Source organism: Canis lupus, chromosome 27 (assembly GCF_048164855.1).
Source record: "Canis lupus baileyi chromosome 27, mCanLup2.hap1, whole genome shotgun sequence".
NCBI lineage: Eukaryota > Metazoa > Chordata > Mammalia > Carnivora > Canidae > Canis > Canis lupus.
Genome location: NC_132864.1, coordinates 30,385,400 through 30,403,334, shown reverse-complemented (window position 1 = coordinate 30,403,334; position 17,935 = coordinate 30,385,400). Strand labels below are relative to the sequence as shown.

At 49.0% G+C, this 17,935-nt stretch overlaps 1 protein-coding gene across 6 annotated transcripts in view; it reads right to left on the bottom strand.

Moving 5' to 3' along the window:
- Positions 1-17,935, bottom strand: part of OSBP2 (oxysterol binding protein 2) — a 194,947-nt gene that overhangs the window by 68,447 nt on the left and 108,565 nt on the right. Inside the window, exon 1 of one of the 6 annotated variants that reach the window (XM_072803251.1) lies at positions 10,120-10,195. The exons of the other annotated variants lie outside the window; for them this stretch is intronic. Coding sequence (XP_072659352.1) covers positions 10,120-10,180 — 61 coding nt within the window. The 5' untranslated portion in view covers positions 10,181-10,195. Of the gene's footprint in view, positions 1-10,119; positions 10,196-17,935 lie in introns of those variants that run through there. 6 annotated transcript variants of the gene reach the window in all.

Sequence of the window (17,935 nt, the reverse complement as noted above, 5' to 3'; positions counted from 1 at the left end):
AGCATCTCTCACAACAAAGCAGAAAGCAAATGGACACCAGGCCCAATGCTCCCTACCAGCAGCAAATGTTCTAGAGAATGGCAACCAAGAAAATCACCAGGCAGGCCAACAGAAGAAAAACTATTTAAAAGGACACTCTGTGTAAAATAAAAATTGGAAATTAAAACTAATCTTAAATCAGAAGACATACTTTATACAAAATTCACTTGTCAGTTTATGTAAAGGATTCTCAAGATGAAGTCACAGCACCAGCTCAATAAATCTCAAATGTTTGTAATTACAAACACCCTTCAGATGTGTTTTCAGAATTTGCATGATTAAACCTGACTCCAAGATTGAGGCTTGGAGTCTATAACTTCGAAGATGTCTGCCCTACATCAGGGAGGGCCTCACGAAGCCATTAGTGTAACCAGTCAGCAAAATTAATTACCAGGCTTATTATAGATCAGAGGGAGTTAATTTCTAAAAGGAATTCTTTCAAACGAAATCAGTGTTAAGTGAATTTAATGAGTCTGTACCTTTCTATATCTACAGAGTTGAAGAATTCCATATTTTCCCTAGAGTTTTAAACTATAACAGAAACAAGGTAAACAGCAAGTTTCACTCCTGTAAAATCTCCAATAATGCAAATTTCAAGCATTAGGAATTGCAGGCAGAGGCTTAACCAGCTTGCAAGGCTTCAACCTTAACAGCTGCTGACCCGAGGTCTCTCAGAGGAGCAAGCCCTGGTGTCATTCAAGAGCACCGCCCTGGGAGGGCATCCTCAAGGCTGGTCCTTGCTTACACCCGGGCGGCCACTTACACGGACTCTCCTGATCTGTCGCAGCTTGCTCAAAGGGTAAAGAGAAGTTGGTGGGGTCAGGCACTGAGCACAGCTGCCACCACGGGCCCCAGGACGAGGCCCTTGTGGACAAAGCAGTTATTCTGGCAGGACTCCAGGGGCACGAGGGCCCCAAGCAGATTCTGGGAAAGGAAGCTGGGTTTAAACAGGTACCTGCTGCTCCCTCTTCCACCCCTCCACCCCCCGCCCCTTATTTCCAGAAAGCTCTGGATTGTATGGTCTCTCGTTTCCGCAGAGGTTAATCAGACGCATGTGTCTCTCGCCCTCTCTCCAAGATGCCCCGCACTTGACGCGAGTCCGGAGAGCACAGGCTGGCGGGGCGGGACAGGGGTTTCCCCTAGGCTCCCCGGCCTCCCGCGCAAGGGAGTGACATCAGGGGCTCGCGTGGAATGGTCATGCAGTAAGCCCGGCCCCGGCTCCGGCTCCGGCTCCGGTGGGCTGCGCAGGGAGCCTGGCCTGGGCGGAAGCCGGGCAGCACTAACCCTTCTTAAATTTATTCAGGCAGCCGGAGCTGCAGAAGGAGCGCACGGAGGCCGACTCCCAGCAGCCGCGTCCCTGCATCCCCGCGGCGGGGCGGCCTCCGAGCGGCCGCGCGCTACATGGCGCCGGGCGCAGGGGCTCCCGCGGTCGCGTGCGCAGCTCGGCGGGCCTCCCGGCGGAGGCGGCGCGGGCTGGCGGTGCGGGCGCCGCGTTACCACAATGCACCACTGCTGCCCGCCCGCCCGGTGCTCGGGGCCTTAACCCCGTCGGCGCCGCGGAAGCCCAGCGGAGCGCGAGCTGCGGCCGCCCCCCCTCTTCTCCCAGGAGCGCTCCCCTCGCCCCGCAGGCCGCCTGCTCGCCCCTGCGACCCTCCTGGGGCACCAAGGTCGGACGGATGTCGGGTGTGCTCCTCAGCCAAACGTCACATTTTAATGAGAAAATGCGAGCGAAAGTGTCACCTCCTGCAGTAGCAGGATTGGCGTCGTTTTATTTCAAAGGTAAAGAAAGATGCCCTTGAGAGCTACGGGCCATGTGGGAAATGGGGATGGCCCAGGGCCTGGCGGTGATTCCAGGAAATCGGGGTCACCTCTGAGACCTGGTCACCCTCTGATTCCCTTGTGGCACCTGGTGTGCCTGGTGCACCTGTGTCTGCCCACCTGCAGACACCTGTCCACCCTTCCGGAGGAAGGCAACAGGCCGGGCCTCGGGGAGTCCAGCTATCGCTGCTGCCACAGGGCTGCAGGCACCTGGGGATAAACGTCTGTCTCTGCCCAGACCTCCTGAACACAGTTCACCTGTCCAGCTGCCTGCAGGAGTGCTCCATGGGATGTGCGTAATGGGCATCACAAACCCAGATGTCCAAATCAAAGAGCCCAATGGCCTCCTAGACCTGTATCCTTGCCCTTCCGCCAGTCCTTCCCCCCTCAGCTGGGGTGGTGCCAATATTCCAGTTGCTTAGGACAGAAACCCAGAAGTCATCCCTGACTCCTATGTCTCTTAGACCCACCTCCTATTGGTCAGCACACCCCAACAAGTTCTACTCTTAGAATACAGCCAGGATCCCCTCCCTTCTCACCACCCCCACTGCTGCCATCCTGGCCAGACACACCATCATTTTCCTTGTGGACTCTTCTAGAGAGAGCCTCCCAGCAGGTCTCCCACTTTCACCCTGGCCCCCACAGCCTACACTCAATGTAACAGCCTAGAGATCCTGTTCCAGGTATCTCAGACTCTAACACTTCCACTCAGTGAAGTGGTCTCAGTGACCTCTAAGTCCCCACAAGCATACCCATCTTCTTACCCTCCCTCCCTCACTCCAGCCACACTGACAACTTGGCTTGAACACACAGTCACTGGAAGGCAGTCCAAACCCAGGCTGGCCCTCCTTGTTGGCGCCCCCCACCCACCGCCTTGCCTTATTCTGCTGGGTTTAGGTCTTGTTTTCCCCACTGGCCTACAAACTCTGGGCCCTGGGACTGGACTTTAGCCCGTGCTCCATCCCAACACCGCCTCTTCACAGGAGAGGAGTCAAGGAAATGTATCAAGTGTAATCTATTGAGATGGAATCAAGTTTTGCCAATTTAAAGGTTTTCAAATATACAATGACGCTCCTGGTTACAGCATAATAAACTCAGGGAAGGTGGTGCTGTGCCAATTATTTCCTCTAGGTCTTTGAAGCAACTGAGTATTTCTTCTACCTAGAGAATTGATCTAGAGCAATTGTATTAGATTTGCTGGCCCAGGGGATATAAGGCATATCTAGCCACTCTGGGCCTTGATTTTTTGGCTACAAAATGAAGAGCATAATAATGCAAATGGTTACCAGTGATGGAGTGCTGACTGAATGCTGAGTGCTGGGCTTCAAACTTTACCTACATTTCTTGCAGTGCCTCATTTAGTCCCCACTCAATAGCCTCTGGTAGGTTCCACCAACCTACCAGACCTCTTTTACAGATGAAAGGACTAAGGCTCTGAGGTAAAGTGACTTGCCTAGGGTCACCAGGCTTGGACCCAGCCTCTTCTGGCTGACCTTGGAGGCACACTCTCAACCACGCTCTGTGGGGTTCCTTAAGCAGAATACTGCTCCCCAGGCTCCCAGAGGTCTCATCAGGAAACGTGCGGTGAGACTGGAACAGTGCTTTGGGTAATATTTATAAACACATAGGGAATTTTTAAAGGATCTGCGTGTGGAAGAATAATCCAACCCAGGGTATTTAACCAGATACTTTATCATGGACTCTGCAAACTGGAAGAATCTTTCGAATGTGGCGCTGTGCCCTCCACCTAGAGCTGAGGAAGGGAGGGCAGAGGGGCTGAGTACCTCATGCATATCCTCACCATGAGCAGATGCTGGGCTCCCCACCCCCCTCCCTCAGAGCTGCACCTGGCTGACAGCTGAATAGTGGAGGAGTTAGGGAACAAAACGCACCCAGGGAGGAAAGCAAAACAGTAAAGAGAAAGAGGAAAGAAAATCATGCAGTCCTACTAAGGCAAATACATACAAATTTTCTCCTTTCTACATAATTGTTTTATGCTATTAGCCACATCAAACAATTATCAGACTCTACTCATGGGAAATACTTTAAAAATCTGCCACCTTGCTTCACGGGCAGCCAGAAGAGTGCCGATTTGTCCATAAAGGAGAAGATATATTAGCCAAGATGTCTTAGCAGCAAGAAAGCCAAGGGATAGAGTGTAAGATGACCAATGGGTAATTCCAACAGCTCTGCTGACTACCCTGAGGCCTGTCCAAGTTTCCTTCCTGTCCTCGTGTGTGAGGGTGAGGCCGAACCCCAGCCAGCTCCTGTCCCTCCATCTGCATTCATTCATGGAGGGCAGCTCCTGAACAGCTCTAGGTGGACGGCCACGCCACCAACACCCTTAACATGACATCTGAAAGTCAAATGCACTAACTCTGCAACCTACCTGAGATCCACTCACTCCAAATACCCTGCAGTGACAAGCCTGGAGGCAACTGCCACCCTCCCTCTAGGCTGTATCTGACCCTACATCGAGGCCAGTTGATGTGGTCACCAGAGTTTTTGGCTTCCCCTTGTGTCTATGGTGACATATTCCATGTCACATCCCCCCCTGGGCTGCTGCGGTTGCTGCAACAGCCTCCCTGGAGGCTGTCCCCCACCCCCCAACTTCTACTTGCTACCAGAACATTGTTATGCAGGCACTGTTTCCAGTAAGTCTCCTTTGTTCAGTGGTACACATATCCACTCAACTAAAATTCACACATGCATGCATGTGTGGGGTAGGTGGGTATATTTGTTGCCCATCCCAGTACTGAAGGCAACAGAGAAACAGGTCCCTGGAAATTGGTATGAGGCCACAGGAGGGGTGAGGGAGCATGTAGAAGCTAAGAACCACAAACACACGTCCACATCCTCCAGCCCAGAATGGCGAATCCCCTGGGATTCATCACAAGCAAAAAATGGGAAAGGAACACAAAGCTCTGTATCCAATGCCATTCGTTGCAAAAACCTAGAAGCAACCCAAGACCCTAAGAGCAGGCAAATGTTTATTTCATGAACTTCATGGAATATCATGGAGCCATTCAAACTTATATATGGGATGACTCTGCAGAAGTAAAAAAAAAACTGTGCTTAAAAAGAAAATGCTGAGGAAAAAAGGCAAATCATGCAATATATTTATAATTGTGTGAAAACTATCCATACCCAGAAATGTTAAAATACTAGGATTACAGGCGAATTTCTTCCAGTCTGGGCTCCCAGAATGCCCTGGGTTTCTTTCTTTTCCAGGACCTTCCTTGTCCTAAGGTGGGGGTTCCTATTTACTTGACATTTCCCACACCAGACTGCAAATTCCTTGAAGGCAGAGATTGTGGCTTTTCTTACTGTTCCCAGTCTCTCAGGTGGCCTAGCATGTGGTAGGCACACATTGAATGAATTAGCACAGGACTAAACATATAAATTAATTCATTGATAAACCAATCAATGAAAGCCACTTTATCAAGAGCCCTACTTGGCCAAGCCTACACATCCACACCCCCTTCTTACCTTCCCAAGCTTTCCATCACCACCCTTCTCTTCCCACCCCATGGCCCCTTGTATATGGCATTTTTTGTGCACACCACCATGCAGCCCCTTCCCCTCAGCACCTTTGCCCTTGCCCAAACCTCGACTGGACCATGCAGAGGTAAGCACAGACTGGAGAGGCCTACAGGGGCAAGATCCAATGGTGGCTTCCTGACCTGAGTTGGCCACGGCCTTCCATTGCTGTGGAACTGAGAAATATTTGATTGCCCCTCTGGGCCTCTGGTTTATCACTAATGGCTCAGGACCACAGGAGAGAGGCACTGACCCCTATATTGTCTAGGGAATCAAGCACTCCAAGGGTCTGCATAGCATACAAGTTTCTTATGGAGATATCTTAAGAATGAAGCTCTTTAAAACAGCAATGTTCTAAGAATAGCCACACAGAGATGCTGACTGGTCTCATCATTAATAAATGAGTCTGCACCAAAGCCAAAGAACTAATTTGAGAGCAATTTATAATAATGTGTTGCTAGGCAATTAAAATAAACTTCCGAGGGGGAAAAATTTTCAATTAATTGTTGATTATTTTAGATCAGAAAGATGGAGTAGGAGAGAGCACACTATTCAAACCAGTTTGAAAAACAGGAAACACGCGACAGATTTCACTAGGAATGGTGCCTGGCATGACTCTGCCTGCATGTGCCTTCTGCTGCTAGTAGCAGCCCTAGAGGTCACCTCTCTGGGAGCTGAGCCTGGTGGGCTTTGTTCTAGAGTGACCCAGGGGCTGCCCTGTATCCCTGCACATATGTTTGGAAGGAGTGGCCTGCCTGAGGGCCAGGTTGCTGGAGGACCCCATGAGAACTGGGGTCACATCCCACCAGGCAGCTCTGAGGATGCTGGCACTTTTTAGTCCTTTCTGCTCCCAGAAGTGGCTGGCCCAGGTGGCCCATTCAATTGCTTACACCAGTTATCGACCAAAAGGCCTTTTGCTTGCTGAGGTCTAAATATCACTTGACCAACAAATCCCTCAAGATGATCAAAGAGCTGGGATTCCCAGGGGATTATTATCCATTTGTCTGGTCTTCAATTATTCCTTTTTTTTTTAAAAAAAATTATTTTAAAGAGAGCGATAACAGAAATCATTAAAAATACAAATCTACTGCAGAATGCTCCTCCTCCTTGCTTGGTTATTAAAAAAGTACAAATTAAAGCAGCCTTGATGTAGGTATCCTTTTAAGTATATTAAAATGGCCCAAAAGGTATTTAATTATTAACACTAAATGCAAGTGAGATGACAGTGAAGCTGGTATGCTCATTGTTGGTGGCACGGAACGGCGGTATGTTCATTCCAGAAAGAGATATTATAACTCATGGAGGCACTGTGATGATGTTGCTTCCCTTAACTCAGTAATCTGACTCCTGGGAATATTCCTTTTGGAAATAATTCAAGAGAAGCAGAGAGCTTTCAGTACAAAGACATTCATTGCATCATTATCTGTAATAGCATAAATGAGAAACTCAAATTCACAAAAATCAGAGGATAATTCAGAACATTAGAGTACATCAACTTGGTGGAATACTACACAGCCATTAAAATGATCATTATAAAGACAGAGAGACTGTTAGTTATAAGGTGGGGTGAAAAAGGCAGAGCATGATGGCCATGTGTAATATCATGCCAAAGATATGAGATATAGGTGTATGTGCAGGCTGCAGAAGAGAAGGTAACATGCAAAATCAAAAACAGTTTTGTGAGGGTGTGAGATTCCTAGGGAGTTACCTATATTCCAAATGCTCTTTATCTTACTTTTTCCACAATCAATCTTTCTCCACAACAACAAAAATTGAGCAAGCTACATTCAATCAAATGAATTATCTGAAACCCTTTCCCAAGGGGCCAAAGGAAATACAGAGGAGTCAGCTGGGAGTAGGTGCCCTGCTCAGCATGGGGTAAGAGGCAACAGGATGGCGAGGGAACAGAATAGGACCAATGAATGGGAAGTCACAGCAGCGGAGCCAAAGCAGGTCTCAACATCACTCAGACTGCCCTGCGTTTAGGGGTCAGATGTGTGGGTCTGAGCACAGAGCTGCAACCTGCTCGCTGGGTGATGTGAAATAAGTCCAGGAGCCTCTCTGAGCCTTGTTTCTCTGATTCTCAGCCAGAGTGCTGGCTCCTTATTATGGGCTGACCTGTGTCCCTCCCCGCCACCCACCTCAATTCCTATGTGGAAGTTCAAACCTGCAGTACCTGAGAATGTGACTATATTTGGAGACACAGCCTTTGAAGAGTTGACTGAGGTAAGATGAGGTCATATAGATGGGCCCCCATTCAATAGGCCTGGTGTCTTTATAAGAAAGAGATCAGGACATAGACACATACAGAGCAGAGGACAACCATGCGAGGAGACAGTGAAAAGGCAACCACCTACAAGCTAAGGAGAGAGGCCTCAGAAGAATCAAAACTTGCTGACACCTTGATCTCAGAACTGTGAGAAAATACATTTCTGTTGCATAAGCCACCCAGTCTATGGTATTTGATGGCAGCCTGAGCAAACAAATATACCTCCCTTTGAAGAGCCCTGAGGACAACATCACCAACACAAGGCAGGCACTCAAAAGACACGTAGGAAACATAAACCAGGTCTGAGGCAGGGTCTTGGGAGTCCTGAAAACCACTGCCTCAGACAAAGGTCTGTGCTGGAAAATTGGGTCCCAATGTCTATCAATGAATTCATTCTATTGTGACATTCAGAACGACTATGATGTCCTGCAAAATACCTTCTCCCGTGATCCCCATCGCAGCCGGAATGGGGCTGGGCAGGACAGACAGCACTGTACAAAATGAAAGTTTAGTCAATTTAAGGTGTTCTGTTCAAAGTCAAAGAGCACCTGGGTGGCTCAGTGGTGGAGCATCTGCCTTTGTCTCGGGCTGTGATCCCGGGGTCCTGGGATCAAGTCCCGCATCAGGCTTCACGCAGGGAGCCTGCTTCTCCCTCTGCCTATGTCTCTCCTCTCTCTCTGTGTCTCTCATGAATAAATAAATCTTTAAAAAAAATAGTCAAAGAGCAAGTACAAACCAAGAAGGGTCACTGATGCAACATCTTAAACTTCTAAGCTCCACTTCTCCCCACTACTAAAAAATAAGGCTCTAATTGATTGATGCTACAACACGAAGGTTTAGAAACTCCACAGCCCCCATAAATCTAGTTAGAAGATAAGCAACACAGAAAATACTTGAAAAATAAATAACTGACAAAGGAGAAATAGCCATAACTCAGAATGAGCTTCTACAAATCAATATTTTTTTTACAAATCAATATTTTTATACAAATATCTAAACAGTATATTTACACAATATTACACAGTAATATTTACACAAATATCTAAACAGTAAAATGGCAATAAATATGAACATACAAGTCACAAAATGTGCATGATTGGTCAATAAAGAGATAAAAGTATACTCAATCTCTATTGGTAATAAGGAAAATGCAAAACAGAGCAAAGAAATGCCTTATCATTCACACATCAGAGCAACAAAGCATAAAAAGAATGATGGGGTAGCCTCTGTTGATAATCCGTACCATTGGGAGATATAAATTTATGCCCTCTTTTTGGCTAAAAATTTGATAGTGTCTGTTGGTATCCACCATGGGTATCCTTTTGTAGTTTAGCAATTCTACTTCTAGGAATCTATACACACATGCATTAATTTGTACACACAAGAAGGTCCACTAAGCACTCCGTGAAATAGTAGTAAAACATAAAGAACCTAACTGTCCATCAAGAGGGAAATAATTAAATAAATTGTGATATACTTCAGAATTCTATACAGTTATTTTATTTTTTTAATTTTTTAATTTTTTAATTTTTTAAAATTTTTATTTATTTATGATAGTCACACACAGAGAGAGAGAGGGAGACAGAGACACAGGCAGAGGGAGAAGCAGGCTCCATGCACCGGAAGCCCGACGTGGGACTCGATCCCGGGTCTCCAGGATCGCGCCCTGGGCCAAAGGCAGGCGCCAAACTGCTGCACCACCCAGGGATCCCCTATACAGTTATTTTAAAAATGACATAGGTCTATTTGTGTTGACATGTAAAGATCTCCAAAATAAGGCAGCCCAGGTGGCTCAGTGGTTTAGCACCGCCTTCGGCCCAGGACGTGATCTGGAGACCCGGGATTGAGTCCCATGTCAGGCTCCCTGCATGGAGCCTGCTTCTCCCTCTGCCTGTGTCTCTGCCTCTCTCTCCCTCTCTCTCTCTCTCTCTCTGTGTGTCTCTCATGAATAAATAAATAAATAATCTTAACAACAACAACAAAAAAGATCTCCAAAATATATTGGTAAGGGAAAAAGCAAGCTGCTTATCAACATCCACAATATGATCTCATTTACATATATGTAAGTACATGTGTGGGTGTGTGTGTGTACTTACATGGCTTTGTAAAAGCATGAGAAAAGATCTGGAAAAGCACCCTGCTAACCAATGGGTGTGTATATTTCTTGGGAGGGAGGTAATGAAAGATGACTAAATTTTATGTTATATATTTTAGAGTCATTTAAATATTTTACAATCTTGTATTTCCTAACAAATGTCATCTCTCAACAAATTACAATTGGTGAGTGTGCCAGAATCAACTACTGCTCATGTTGAAACCTGTGAGACCCTACGAAAGACTCTCTAATGGTAGAAGGTCAGGCATGAAGGGAGGTACATAATGAGTGAGTTTGGGGGCAGGAGGACCCAGAAGTCACATCAGAGAAGCCACCACATCAGTGCACACAGACAAACCTGGGAGGCAGCAATCAGAGAGGGGCTGGATCATTTGACGCACCCGTGGCACAATCCCCATGAGGCGGAGGAGCAGAGCCGCCCATGGTGACGGGCCCTGCAAAGAACGGATATAGCTGCAACCAGGTCTGGGAGGCAAAAATGCACCTGTCACTCGGCCAGGCTGCAGGCCTCACCCCACCCTCAGCCACAAGGCTGCTGGCAGATACTCACAGGTACGACACCAGTGACCTTGAGAGTAGCAGCTGTGGCTCATGGATGAGGCTCAGGAGAGGCCACCATGTGGATGGCCAGGCATCCACCTATGCTCACCTCACCAGGACTGCTCTAGGTTGCATGGTCCAGAGAGGTGTCAGGAGAAGTGTCAAAAAAGGAGAGGATGTTGTAGGCAAGTGTAGACTGAAGATGCAGGGATGAAGTGACAGATGCTATTCAAAAGAGCCATCCCTAAATGCAGCAGCCCCATCTGATGCCCTCTCTAGTGCCCTTAGTGTGGCAGGCATGAGTCACACCGGAGGCCTCTTTTTGAAATCCCATACTTCCTGGTCGTGTAATCACACACTGGTTGCCCTCCAACCTCCTCTCTACCCCCTCCCAGGCAAGAGTCAGTCCTCATTCCCATGTCCTTCTCACTCCTTGTTGGGTGGGGCCCAAGTAATGGTGCCCATGCCCATGGCTCACTGTCCTGTCTCCCTCTTCATGTTTCCCCATACATACCATTGCTACGGTCTTCCCCTTCAAGCTCCAGATTTCCAAGGCCAACTAGATATCCCCCACACTCAACCTGTCCCCAACTGAGCCCAGCATCTCTCCTCTGCTCCTTCATGACAACCTTTCCCCCTCCAGACAATTCTTTCTGGCCACAGGCACCAGGCTGAGGACCTGAGGGTGGGCTCCTATGGCTTCTCCCTCACCTTGGGGCCCCTACACGCAATGTGGCCCCAAGTCCTAAGGATGTTAACTTCAAAATGTTTTGCAAATCCATACCCTATTCTGCACCTGGGAGGAATAAGACATGCCCCGGCTCACTTCCAAGGTCTCAGCTTCAACATTTACCCCTTCTGATCCATCTTTCAAGCTGCCATAGGGACAATTTACTGAAAATACAACATCTGCTGTCACTTCCCCTCCATGGCTCCCTGATACCCACAGCAGCAAGTTCAAATTCAAACTCCTTGGAAAAGCACAGCCCACAGCCAAAAGGCAGAAGGAAGGAGCTTAAGCCTTGTGGGCCTCAGAAATTCCTCACTTCTTACTCCTTGGCTTCACCCCTGCTCTTCCTGCCCCTGCCTTTGCTCACCTGGCTGAGATGCCTGGTCTTTCCTTCCCTTGACTGGCTGCTGTCATCTCTGGAAACTGGGTGTGGGCCCCTCCCTAAGGGAGCTTTACTTGACAGCTGCCACCCCAGAGAGGGGTGGAAGGACCCCTCCTCAGGGTGCTCATCAAACCCTCACTCATCACTTGCTGCACTCATCACACTGATTCATAAGGATCTTGACTGTCCACCTGCAAATACATGGTCAGTACCTTGAGGGCCAGGGAGGAGGGGTACTCACTGTATTAGTTTCCTAGGGCCATCACAAACCAGATGGCTTCAAGCAACAGAAATTTAATGTCTCACAATTCTGGAGACTAGAAGTCTACCATCAAGGTGCTGGTAGAGCCATGCTCCCTCTGAAGTTTATAGAGAAGGATCTTTCCTTGCCTCTTCTAGTTTCTGGTGGTCGCAGAAGTTTGTTGGCTTACAGTAGCATAAGTGTCATCTCTGCTTCCATCTTCATATGACCATCCCCTTTGTGTCTGAGTCCAAATTTCCCTCATATTAGGAGACCAGTTGTATTGGATTATGTACCACTCATGACATCATCATAACTTGATGCATCTGCAAAGACCCTAGTTCCAGTCACATTCACAGGTACTGAGGGGTTAGGTATTTAATATATCTTTTGGGGGGGGGTACACAATACAACCCATAACCCTCACTTGGGCATCACTATTGCCCAAAATCATTAATGGGTGACTTAGCCAGTGTGCTCTGGGTCTGTGTAGGGGAGGAACAGTCAGAGAAGGAAGGCATCTTGAAGAAGGTAGCTCTGAAGCTAGGCCTGGAGGAGGTGGGAGAGGGAAGGGACATGTCCAGGTGGAAGGAGGAACACAGCATGGGGGAGGAGGGAGAGTCGGGCTGCACAAGAAGCCATGGCTCTGTGCTTTGTGCTGCAGGGAGCTGAGCCAGCCTGCAGAAAGGCTTTTCAGGCTGTGCTGCGGCATCTGCCCTGGTACCCTGGAGGCAGTAGGGGGCCAGGGCAGGAGGGAGCCAGGGAAGGTTCAACAGGAAAGCAGTGACAAGAGCAGACCAGTGTTCCTGAAACATAACTCTGCCTGAGGCATAGAGGGGCATGTCTAAAAGGGCCCTCCTGATGCAGGGAGTCACCAATAATGAGGGCAGTGGCGGCAGGACAAGGAGAGAATCCAGAGAAAGTGTGACAGAATGGACAGGGCATGACCTCAGGCAGCAAGGAGAGGAAGGAGTTGAAGGTTGCAGGAGCTGGGGTTCATGAGGCCAGTGACTGAAGGAGAGTAACATGCTGGCAGGAGTGGCAATGGGTTTAGCGTCATGAAATGCCATGCAATTTAAGAAGCAAGCTCATGGGTGTGCTCATTAAGTAACTGCTGAGGTGGGGCAGCTGTAAGAGTGTACAAAGCAGCTGTGAGTCCACATTCTTCATAAATAATTCAGGTTTATGGGCAACAAACATGTTTTTTTATATCAATGCCTAGTACCCAGGCTGTTAGCAGCAGGCATTTTGGAAGAAAGGTCTCAAGCCAAGGGAACTAGAAACTCAACTGAATCACCTTTAAATTACTGTATCGCCTCAGGAAATGGAAATCAATACAGTGTGCAAATGGCTACTGTGTGCCAGTGGAGGCCAGATGGAGTTGGTTCCCAGGCAGGGGAGCCAGGGGCAGTGGGATCTGTCCACCTCGGGGGCATCTCTGGGATCAGAGGAGGTCCCAGGACTTAGGATGCCCTTTTTGACAGAGCTACCAGCAACACCCCAGAATTCTTGGAGAGGCACCACTAAGGCACAGCATTAGGAGAGACTCTTGCCTTGGGGAATGGAATAAAGACCCTTCTCTCCACTCCTCCCACCTTCAGGGGTGATTCATTCCACCTGGGCCTTGGGCTCTTCATATCAGGAGAGGATGGCCTCACTGTTTTCCAAGGGCCCTTCTACCTTCCAGCCCTGCTGACCGCTGTGGCTGCTGTCCCTGCTGCCCAATCACAAACATGCCTCATCCCCAGGCGAGGATGGGAAGACCCGGCAAGCCTAAAAGGGAAGGTCTCAGACACTAACTGCTCCAAGTCGTGATTCTGTACAGCTGATCCTAACCCCTGCTTATTCTTTCTCCTCTAGCCACTCGGCAATGGGTGGCCATCAACTCAGCGCGAGAAGGGAGCACTGGATTATGACCCTAGTGATCAAGGGGACTATGGGTGTGTCGCTTGGTCGCCCTTTTCATGCCATCAGCTCTTCTCTGAGGCTTTCTCCCCATGCCAGCCAGGCAGGTGCCACAGTCAGAACCTGGACACGTGTGATCTAATCTCACGCATATCATAGGGTATGGTAATGGTTCCATCTCACAGGGTTGTTATGAGGACTGGAAAGCCCAGTCAGTGTCAGCTGCTATTACCACAGGGTATTGGGGACATAAACAGGACACACATTGTTGGAGGACAACCAGTATCAGAGAGAGAGAGAACCTCAGGGGAGACAGCAGTAGCCTCACCCCACAAGAAAATGTCCCCTGCCACATAGCGTCTCCTGGAAGGGGTTTCTCTGCACAGAAACTCCCCTCATGGCCTTTGGCATGGAGGCTCCCTTCTTCCTGGAGGGAACACTCCCCTTGTCTTTTGCCAGAGCTTCATTGCTGGCCAGCCAAGGTCCCTAGATGACAGCAGACCCAAAGACAGCCCCCACCTCAGGAACACCACCTCCAGCAGGACCAGGCTATCCCAAAGCAAACTACTGAGTCCTTTCACAGCCGTCATGATTTCAGTAAAAACATCAGTGTGTGGGGACTTTTGTCCCAATCTGCTCAGATTTTTCTAGTAACCAGTGGCAGTAGACTATGGCAAGACATATCAAGGATAACACTGAGCCCCTACAATCCTGTGCTAAGCTGACATACCACACAGCTGTTACTTTCTCTATCTTACAAATGATAAAACTGAGGCTCAGGTGGCACCTGGATGGCTCAGTGTCCAACTCTTGATTTCATCTCAGGTGATGATTCCAGGGTCATGAGATCAAATCTCTCAACAAGCTCCGCAGTCAACAGGGAGTCTGCATCTCTTCCTCTGCCCCTCCCCCTGCTCTCTCTCTCTCTCTCTCTCTCTCTCTCTCAATAAATAAATAAATAAATAAATAAATAAATAAATAAATCTTATTTTTTAAAAAAAGCCAACCCCGAGGCTGAGAGAGACTAAATCATGGCATATGGTTAATAAGAGGTGAAATGGGAATTTTAACTGGGGTCTCTTAATCTACAAAATGAGGCCTTTTTTTCACTCCTTTGCACAACATAGGTATTATCATCATTCCTAATAGCACTCTAGCAGGAACCCAGGATGAATTATTTTCACCAAAATGAAACTTGTTCTATTGCCATATATTCATCACTATATCTTTATTTTCTGCCTTGGCCTTGAGAAATCCAGTCAGAAAGGTTCTGTTCATATTTTTCATGCATATTTTATAATTGTATATAGATGAAGGCTTGCATGGGATATAACCAAGTGTGGGACTTCTGAACAGTGACCGTGAACTGGATCTAGGACTATGTATCACCTAGACAACCCTCAAATGTTATCTTTCTCAGTTACAGAGGAGAACTTGAGCCCACCTTAATTATTGAGGAGGTTTTAAGTTGCTAAGATTGTTAATAAAAATAGGTAGCCTGATTGCATTACAGGTTTAGAGCATGCTAAAAAAAAAATATATATATATATATATGTATATATATATTATATACAACTTGATCTAGTTAAAGAAAACTTTAGGCCTATAAATGTATTTTCAAAACAAACAACATGCAAAGCTCAAATACATTGTTTTTCCAAAGCAAAAGCAATGGCCTGCTGCTCAGCAAGCCTGCAGTTAATGTATTTTGGACTTCATAATTTTAGGAACCAAGTCAGCAAGGATGTCAAAGTACAGTTATGAGTCAGCCATCCTTCCAGACAACTACTCTCTAAAGAGGTTTATTCATCTGGCCAAAATACAAAGTGTTTAGATGGTAGGTCAAAACTTACCTATTCAAAACAAAGATGCTTTGGGATGGAAAAAAAAGTGGTCATGAATAATGTAAATCAAGTATATGTTTGATATGCAATTATTATGCTTTCCCCAATATGATCTTTCCTCTCTACAGAACACTGTAGAACAGAGATAAATGGTACCTGGTACCTAATGGTACCCAGGAATGCTACCACATTCTTGGCATACATTTCAATCAGCACTGCAGCATCATTGCAGCTCACACTGACCCTAAAACAAGCACATCATCTCACATATCTTTTCCACCTCTCTTTCAGTTAATCAACACCACTAGGTATCCAACGATCCACGGACGCTGCCCACTAGAGTCATTTCTAATGCACATAACTTAGGTTAGACAGTCAGAACAAAACCCAGACCCGGATCCTCCAGAACAAGCCTATTCAGATTCAGAAGCTTCATGTACATCCACCTGGTTACAACAGGCATTTTACAAGGTTTGGAATCTAGACTTCTATGGGGCCCTGGAGAATGATCCCTCCAACTCCACCCCCCTTCCTTCCACCCCTTCACCTCCCCAACACACCAAAAGTCCTTCACCAAGGTAGTAGAGCCCCCCAACAGCCCACCCATCAGGTTCTAGGAGTCAAGAGGTCTATCTGTCTGACCTTGCCAGGTGATGGAGATGGGAACCGAATGCTGGTGGGATCGAAGGCAGAGGTGACCCATCAAGTTTAAACACATCTCCCCCTTCAGTGGATGGCTCAAAGCAGGAGGGGGGCAGCTTTAAGGACCAAAGAAGCCCAAGGCTCCTGGCTGGGTAGTTGCCCAGCGTGACCCCAAACTGCTTACTCAGAGGCACAGGCCAGCTGGAGAAGGGCTTTTCCTGTGACAGGCACTACCGGAGTTTAAAATCCCCTTTGCGTGCTGGGAAAACACACACACACACACACACACACACACACACACTAGCAGGGAGTGCCTGCCCAGTATGTACTCCAAAGATCTGCCTCAGTCCGGCTCACTCACATCAGCCAGGTGCACTCAGGTGACCCTTGCCCTTGAAGTCCTGGTAATGGCAGCTCAGGTGTCTAAGGAGACTGGAGGAAGGCAGGGAAAGGGCTTTACCTCTTGCTTGCAGCCCCTGGGGAAGGCTCAAGCCTGCCTTCCCTGCTAAAAGATGGCTGGCCTCTGTCTGGGCTGAATTCCAGTGTCTGGTCTACACAGGGCCAGTCCCTTGCACAGACAGAGGAGAGTATTGCCCTTGGGACACCAACCTGGGCAAACATCCCTTCTCAGTGTCATATAGTGAGCAGCACCCAGGGTGGTGAAGAGGACATGCTTAGTGACTGCCCTTAGACTTCTAGCTAAACCCTTTGTCCCCTGGCTTGTGAGGGCAGAGGGACTGCCCTCTATCCCAGGACTGGGTAAGTACCCGGACAGAGACATCTGAGCCCTCAGTCCTGTAGGCTGCTCAAGATCGGGGCTGGAAGAAATTTACAATGGCTAAGGAAAATTTAAAAGCCCAAGAGATCCCATGCCTCGGGACCCGCCCGCCCCATGCCTGCTCCGCCAGCTCCAACTCACCCCAGGTAGGGGCTCCCGAGTGTGGAAGTGGGTCTGGCCCCCAGGCTGCAGGGGCTCTTGCAGCCGCCGCCGCCGCCTTCCCGCCGCCGCGCTCTCAGTGCATCTCCGTGCAGTGCCGGCTGCCACCGCCGAGCCGGGAGGAGGAGGGCGGTCCCCGGATTGGGTGTGTGCTAGCCGGCGGCTCCCGGCCCGCCTCCCCACCGCGGCCGCCCCTTCAGCACCGCGGACAGCGGCCAGCCCGTGCGCTCCGAGGGCGGCCCAGCCGAGAGGAGCCGTGCGCCCCGCTCCGCCCCTCCGCCTCGCCCGCGGGTCAGTCAGCCGGAGCGCAGCAGGGGCGCGGCGCGCCGCGTCCTCATTCCTCCTCCTCCACCCGCCCGAGGAGGCCGCCTCCGTCCCTCGGGGCCCCGCTCCAAGAGCAGAGGGCGCCGCGCCAGGCCCCCAGATAGTCCGCGGAGGACGGGACGCGCCTCCTCCCGCCGGGCCGGAGCAGGGATTAGCGCTCTCCTCCCGCCCCGCGGGCTAGACAAAGGCGAGCTCTCGGTGTCGAACACCAGCGGGCGACGGAAAGCTCAGCTCAGCCTCTTAAAATGCAGGAGCATGGCCCGGAACCCGACCCGGCTTTAAGCGTGCTATCGCGGCTCGATCAGGCCAAAGAGGGCTGGCCCTTCACCTGGGTCCAGTGTGGGAGGGGCTCTTGGCTCAAGCCGTCACTTCTCCGCTGTCATATATCCTGGAGTTGTAAGGTGTTAACCAGTTAGAGTGTCTTGGGAACTAGGGAGAGGGAGAGACTTTGGGGTTCCATCCCCACCTGGAATCCAAGTCCCTCCTCCACATCTTTGGTGCCAGAGCCTCAATCAACCAACAGATGGGACTACTGGAGCCTGGTGACATCATTCAGAACGCTTCCACATTTTTCATTTCTGTTAAAATCCCTCCCACCAGTCCTTGTC